At 44.7% G+C, this 7,995-nt stretch overlaps 1 protein-coding gene across 1 annotated transcript in view; it reads right to left on the bottom strand.

Annotated features, from left to right (window-relative positions):
- Nucleotides 1-7,995, bottom strand: part of DROSHA (drosha ribonuclease III) — a 151,651-nt gene that overhangs the window by 110,338 nt on the left and 33,318 nt on the right. The window contains exons 9-10 of the mRNA XM_045285270.1: nt 7,467-7,553; nt 4,707-4,793 (exon numbers count right to left, since the gene is read on the bottom strand). Coding sequence (XP_045141205.1) covers nt 4,707-4,793; nt 7,467-7,553 — 174 coding nt within the window. The remainder of the gene's footprint in view (nt 1-4,706; nt 4,794-7,466; nt 7,554-7,995) is intronic.

The raw sequence follows: 7,995 nt of genomic DNA, 5'->3' as shown, positions 1-7,995 counted from the left end.
GATCAGACATGTCCCTCTCCCTGAGCTGTAGCTTCAGTGCTGTCCTTTGAAATAAATTCTTCTGTCGTAGTTGGGATTGGGGCCAGGCCCTCAGACCTCTCCACTGGTTCCCTGCTTCATGCCGGCAGTGCAGTCACACCTCGGAGCACCGGGCTGAAGTCTGGTCCCTCTCCCTGTGGAGGTGTAAACACCCTCTCCTTGGGTGGGTTAGTGCCCTGTTGCCCCGCATTTTTGTTTTATGTTGTGGAGTAGTCTGTATTGGAGGCTCTAAATCTCTTAGCTGTCAGCAAACATGGCTACCACACCTGTGTACCACAGGTTGTTAATAAGCCTTCTTCCAATCCTGATGCCAAGTTCTTCTTCATATAATCCAGCTCCTTAGATTACTCACACAGCATACAGATTGAAAACAATATGGTAAAAGGATGCAATCATATACCTTTCTGTATTTTAAACCACAGAGTAACCCCTTATTCCAGTCAAACCACTGCCTCTTAGTATGTAAAGGTTCCATGAGCACGATTATGTGTTGTGGAATTCCCATTCTCTGTTACGGTATGATCTGTTATGATGGGCATTGGATGCCTTTGCATAGTTGATAAAGCACAGGAAAACATCTTTCTGATAGCCTCTCTTTTCAGTCAAGATCCATCTGACATCAGCAATGACATCACTCATCCTCTTCTGAAACCTCCTGAGTTTGAGAGTGCCCACAGAGGAGCGGGTGGGTCTGAACCACTGCCCTTTCACAACGGTTACCTGGCAGCACCAGCAGGGCTCCTTATTTGGTCCATAGAACCTTCAATACAGCAATTTGAGACTTGAATTCTCCCCGCTCAGTTCTTTCAGCTTGAGAAATGCCCAGTGTGTTTTCCCTTTGGGTTTTTTAACCCCAGACCTGTGCACATTTCATCACAATACTTTCTCTTCTCAGGCCCCCCTTTGAAAGCTGCAGCTCAACTCTTTTCCAGGGTAAGTGTAAAAGTTTTGCTACTAGAGTTCTAGTCCACACACATACATGTTCATTCCAAACAAAATGTGTTGAACATGTCCCTGCAACCAGTAACTGGATGGCTGTAGACGAGTTCTCTCGGCAACACACTGGCCGTTGGTTAGTTTGGGTTCCTCCCAAACAAAAAAGGTCCAATCAAAACTGTGGCCTCGGAGGGAATCGGCTGGGTCAGTTCAAAATAAGGCAGAGAGGGCAGCTCAGGTGATGATGACTGGCTTTAAGGGAGAACCTTAAAGAGTTTCTCATAGGACGCAGGATGATCACCAGGGCTTATTATGGGCAAGTTTTAAGAAAACTGGAAAGTGCATTGGTGAGATAAAGGTCAGAAAAGTTGCACTGATTAGCTTTGTCCATCAGGACTGTGCACCTGCTGATTCTTCAAGGGTAGCCAGGGCTGCACCAAGAGAAATTTGCTGGGAGACCTAACCCCATCTACCCTGCAAACCTGATCCTGCCCCCAAGACTTCTTTTTGTTCTCAAAACTCAAAGAACATTTAAAAGGGACATGCTGCGAGTCCCTCAAGAATGCAAAACTGTGTTTGGGCATGGTGTAAGTTGGAAAACACAGAATTCTTCAGGGAAAGGGTAAAGAGATAGATGGTAAAAAACAATAACCTCATATTTTCCTATTTTTGTTTAATAAAGGTTGCAACATTTTTTTTACTTATCCTTTTACTGCATAATTTCTTCCATTTGCTTCAGCTACTGTACATTCAAGAGCAACGATCGGAATCCTTTCTGGCATCCACATGCGTCTTTTCTTGATCTTATTTTCTAACGAGAGTCACCTCACAACTCAGCAGTCTTCAGTCATTAATGTACAACGTGTCACACCTATTCCTGAGATCGTCTCTTCATTCAGCCAAGAGATACGTTTGGTCCCTGTGGCCTAGTTTTCATTTTCTTCAGTGTCAAACTGAACTCGCCCAGGAGCAACTGAAGGCCTGTTCCAGAGTCAGCTCCTAGTCTTGTTCGAACTGAGGGGATGAAATTGCACACATGTAATCCAGTTGATTTCTCTGTATTCTGCCCATGTGTAGTTGCTGGTTTTGTTGCATTAAGAAGGTATTTGCAATGAATAAGACATTGGCCTTGCAATTTCTGGTGTCATTTCTATCAGCAAAGTCATATATTCGAACTACCAATCCTTAATCTTTGTTTCCAACTTTTGTATGCAATTACCAGTAATGATCAATGCATCTTGACTGCATGCTTGATCAATTTCAAGTGGCAGAACTTGGTAAAAATCTTTCATTTCTCTATCTTTGGCAACGGTGGCCGGGCCATCAATTTGAATGAGCGTGGTGTAAGTAGTCTTCCTTGTCATATACGTACATTATCCTGTCTCTGAGAGCCTCGTATCTCAGGACAGATCTTGGAAGTGGCTGTGGCGCCATTCCTGTTCCACTTGTATGCTCAGAGTCGTAGACTTGAGGATGGTACCATTCAAAATGGCAACATTGGTCCATTTCAGAGAACTATGGTCTAGGAGGTCAACTGTCTGGGACATGCGTTCCATTTCACGTGTGATGACTTCCAGTTTTCCTAGACTCATGCTTCACCAAGTCAACTTTTCAATGGATAATGGAGGCCGGCAGCTGTTTCTTCTCATGATGAATCATGTCACATCAGCACAGAATGAAAGGAGACTCCACCTGGAGGAGGCACCCCTTCCACATCAAACGCCCTCAGCCAAAGTTCCACTGCTATCCGTAAAGCTTCACGGGCCAAGCTTCCCAAAGGACCTCAGCAGGCCGTCTCTCCTAGTCTGCCACACTCTGGAAGCTCCACTGAAAGCTGTCCACGAGGGCTGACATCCAGTGGCATAGCTTCCAGCACCACAGCGACATGCACTCTACCAGTGTCTGAAAACCATGACAAGCTGGTGGGGAATGCTGGGGCCAAAGCATAGCTGTTACTATTAAAACGCAGAGGCTCACTTGTCCAAGGCAACAGAAATATTAGGAATTAGAATAAAGACTGAAGCCAAGGGCTGTCTAACAGCTTTTCCCAAACCGGAGGCAGCAATGTTTATTGAGGACTTACTAAGAGCAGAGTGGCATCCTGAACACTCTTCCGAGTCATCTCATCTATTTTTCACAAAAGCCTATGAGCCCGCTACAATTAATACCCCTATCTTACCAAGGCGAAAACCCAGGCTTATCGAGATTGAAATGCCAAGTCATCCTCTCCTAAGTGGAACTCACTAATATTCACACCCTGGCCTCTTCCCAGACATGCTGCGTCCCTCCTCTGATTCAGGTGAGCCGAAAAGTTTAAAGAAGATCTACAGTCCTTCTAGGGAATGAGGAGATCAGATGGTAGATCATTTTAAGTATTTCTGTGTTAACAATTACTTGTATTTTCGTCTAAAACTTACCGCGCTCTGGGAGAATAAAAAGGAATGTACTGAAGGGGGAAGAGGAGTCACACCAGAGTGTTTCTAAAGGGTCTGAGTGCCTAACAAAGGCACTTAAACAAACAACGTGCAAACCAACCACCAGCATTCAAAAGCCTTTTCATAAGGATTGTTCTAGAGCAGTTCCCAATTACCCGCTTGTCTGTAGCAGGGAGCAGATGGTGTTCCTGGAGGTGCAGGCAATGTGCATTACCACATGATTTTATTTTTACATTCACAATGTAGTCATCTCTTAAAGAAAAAAACTGTCTATAATAAAAAAAATACTGCGAATAAAGAAAAGCTCATTAAGAAAACAACTTGTTTTACATGATTATCATTACTACAAAATCATGTTTACTTAGAAAGAAAAAAAATTGACAATGGATTGAAAACAGTGATGCAGCAAAGATTTGATTCTTACTTTACTCTCCAATGGAACCGGCCTTCAGACTTTCAATACACAGTACTGAAGTCACTTTTCAAATGGCTGGTGTCAGTTCATGGGACCAAGCCAGAAAGGATCAGAGGACATGCTACTGTGATACAGGGGCAGGGCAGCTACACATCAACAAGGTGTACTAGGACTGTCGGGAAATATATGGCTGCGCAATTTTTCTGCCGGCGGCGCCACTATGTGCGGCTGGAATAAGGAATCAGGGAGTTGATGCTCGAAACTGCTGCGTTTGACCGGGCCAACCTCGACTCACAGACGGAGAGCTGCCATCTTACAGCAATTGCCAGCAAAGCAGCCCTAAGAAGCGTTTAAGGGTACCGTGAATCACAGTACGAGACTGTGTCTGGCAATGTCTCTTAAAGAAGACATAGTCCTGGGATTCAAAACCAGACAATGGCCTGAAATCCATCCCGGCTCGAGATGCTCCGAACAAACTCTATTTCTGTTTCTATTTGAGCAAACTGAATAACAGGTGCTCCTTAGAACTCTCCAACTTTCTTCTGAAGGACGCCCAGCTCAAAATAGCTTTATAGCAAGTGGCTCCAGTTGACCCTGCTTTTCCCACCTTCCACACCCTCACCGTGTCATTCTGCTGCGTGTTTACTGACACTCTTGGATGTGGACCGAACCTGTGACTCATTAGCACAGATGCCACACTCCCACCTGACACGCACTGCCGCAGACTTCCTGTAGTTCACACAGTGGGCCAGAGAGCAACTGCCACTTACGTTCACAGGAGAGGAGTTCTATTCTGATTGCGGGGAGGGAAGAAAGAAGGAAGGGAATGGGGTGCTGGGAAGGGGACGGGGACGGGGGCTGGCCGGTGAACACATACTCACATTGGTCAGGGGAGCATGTGCAAACATGGAAAACCCTTCGAAGATATACTCGTGGTCATCGTATTCTATGACGGTTGGCCGGTCGGTCTGAGCAAACAGAAGCAGAAACGTGAATCAAACCACCCGTCCCTCTGCCCTGTCGAAAGTCCCTCCGGGGCACAAAATGACAAGAGGAGCAGCAGAGACTCTCGGGGACCAGTGACGTATTTCCAGACACCAGGAGGAGACTGTACCGCAAACTTGGCTTTTCAGTGGAACGCGCTTGCTAGTTGGAAGTTTCTGGCTATGGATATTCAGGGTACTATCTGTGCCCCAAGGCAATCAAAACGTTTGCGGTGGGTGTCATAAGGGAAACTGCCTGGCACCGTTCACCCCAGCAAGTTGTGTATTTATTGAGGCTCAACTTCATCACGCATTTGATTCAAAGTTCCAAAAAGCCTCAATAAATAGCACTGCAGTCCAACGCGTGACAGCCAGGATGACTCGTGAGGCCTCAGGGTGACAGCAGATCAAGCCCTCAGAGATCCGAGTCAACTCCCAAAGGAGCGGCCCAGCCACAAATGCCGCAGCCAGTCAGTTGTCTCCCAGGACCAGGAAGCCCAGTTACCTGCCAAGTGAGCCTGTCAAGAGCGTGGTCCACGGTTATCTAAGCGCGAGACACACTCCTCCCACGCTTTGCTGAGTGCCCACCCTTTTTTCCTGGAAATGCTAAATCTGGAGGTAATTATCAGGATTGGTAACCCCCAAAAGAAACATTTCCCACACAGATATTCAACACTATTCATTTACATATTTACATGTACAAGGAGGCTTTAAAAGGTTCATGAAAGCACTTCATTGTCTTGTCATTCTATTTTTGCATGAACATTTTTAAAGACTCCTCATATATGTGCATATATGTAAAGAAAGTTGGGTAAAAAATAATGAACATTCAAATGTACATATCTTGTTTTGCCAGTTTTGGGTGTTTTTTTTTGTTTGTTGTTTGTTTTGTTTTTTTACTTTCTATTTGAGTAACTCAAGAAAGTTGGTCAAAATTAAATATAATAATTTTTTTTGAAAAACATTCTAAACAAATAATGGTACATAATGGTGCAGCCACTTTGGGAAAATAATTTGATAGCTCCTCAAAATCTTAGACATGAGGTATCATCTGACCCAGGAAGTCCAGGCCTAAGTACACACCCCAAAGAAGTGAAACCATGAGGGGACTTCAAAAAGTGTGTGGAAAAAAGCTGTTTTCTATTATTTTTTAAGTCCATCTTGCACACATTTTTTAAAGGACCCCCCTTATATGTCCACAAAAAACACTGCGTATGAACATTCATAGAAGCTGCTATTCCTAACAGTGGGAATGTGGAAATGGCCCATAAGCGCATCAGTGACGAATGAGGACATAAAATAGTCTCTCCCTGCACTGGGACGCTCTCTGGCAATAAGAGGGGATGGAGTGCTGATACACACTATCACATGGATGAACCGTGGGAGCCTGTGGCCAGTCAAAGAGCCCATTCCTAGAAGACCACATGGTGCAAGAGCCCATCCATATGAATTGTGCAGACAGGTAAATCCCAGAACAATCAGTGCCTAGGCCGCTCTGCCATCGAATTGATGCCAACTCATAGTGGCCCTGTAGGGCAGAGGAGAACTGCCCCTGTGGGTTTCCAAGACTGTAACTCTTTACGGGGGTAGAAAACCTTATCTATCTGGGGGGTGGCTGGTGGTTTTGAACCAAGGGCCTTGAGGTTAGCAGCCCAACATGTAATCACGATGCCACCAGTGCCTAGGCCTAAAGGAGGGGAAAAAATGAGAAGTGATTGCTGAAGGTCACAGGATTTCATTTAAGGGTGTTGAGAATACTTTTAAATTAGAACTCCGTGATAGCTTCACCTCTGTGAATTTACGAATAACCAAACATTACAGACTTTAAATGGGAGAGTTTTCTAGGACACAGTTAACATCACTATAATGCCTTTAGGAATGTCCATCTAATAATACAAGGGGGTTCCAAAATGTTCAGGGGGAAATGGGATCAAAAGACAATGGAATGTTTCCACAAACTTTCTCATGTCCCCTCTGTAATGACCAGTAATCCCATTTTGAAATCAAACTCTCTTGGTAACACAAGGAAGGTCATAAATGACGTACCCAAAAGGGAACAGAGCAGAGGTACACACACTGGAGCCAGACTGCCTGCCTGGGCTCAGATCTCCACTCTGCCACCCACGAGTTGAGCTGCATCCTCTAAAGCAGTGTCTTCGCCTCCTCTGTGAAACCTGGACTCCTGTCTCATCTGAACAGTGGAGATCTTCAGCGCAGCAGCTCCACAGGCTTGTTGTGAGACTTACACATGCCAATACATGCAAAATGCTTGGCGTGGTGTCGGGGGCAGACTTCATGCTCAACAGATATCAGATATTATTATTATTGCCATAATAGACAACAGAGTTCCCTATTCAGTTGATGGCTGATTTTTCCAGAACTGTGGAAGTGTTCTGAGTGTCCCTCCCACTCTGTAACTCCTACAAATTGGCCCATAATTCATTGGCTCTGATGAGATAACCATAGTATACATGAGAAAAAGCTATCAGAGTTTTGTGAACGGAAGCCAAAAAGAAAGTCATTATGTTAAGAGCCAATTTTATTAACATAAAAATAAAATATCTTTAAATCAAAGGCCATTTAGGAACGGAATCAGAAGTTTCAACATCCTATTTGCATTTTTAAAATGAGTGGGATCTGACCTTGTTGGGAACTTACCAGGAAGTTTGTGGGTGGGGAGACTGTGATCCGATAGTGGGAAAGCCGGCCAGCATTGTTGGTCATAGGACGACAGGGTTTGATGGCCTGAGAGGGAGGAAGGAACCGCAAGGCAGTTTAACAGCCACGTCGCGAGGAAAGACCAAGACTAACAAGTCAATGTCGACAACCTTCTTGACTCTCTGTTAGTGTTTTTCTATGTTTTGTGATATATGAAACCCAGCATAGGCGAATCCATAGAGACAAAAAACTAGAATAAGGGTTTCTGGTTGGGGAGGGGGGGTTAATGGCAAGGGAGGCGGGGAACAGGATAAGCTGATATCAAGGAGTTCAATACAGAAGACAATGTTTTGAAACTGATTTTGGTAACAATTGTAGAACACTGTGTGATATCACTGAACTGTTGAATTGAACACTTCCACAGTATGATGTCGGGATTAGCTCCTAATAAAACGGTCCAAAAAAAAAAAAAAGCACAAACTCTGATGGCTATAGGGGCCAGGGGGTGTGGTGCGAAGCAATGGGCTAG

The sequence above is a fragment of the Echinops telfairi genome, unplaced genomic scaffold (genome assembly GCF_000313985.2).
Source record: "Echinops telfairi isolate 266 unplaced genomic scaffold, ASM31398v2 ScPeMD7_7469;HRSCAF=8507_1, whole genome shotgun sequence".
Lineage (NCBI taxonomy): Eukaryota > Metazoa > Chordata > Mammalia > Afrosoricida > Tenrecidae > Echinops > Echinops telfairi.
Note: the sequence above shows the minus strand (reverse complement) of the source record. Positions and strands in the feature narration are given on the sequence as shown.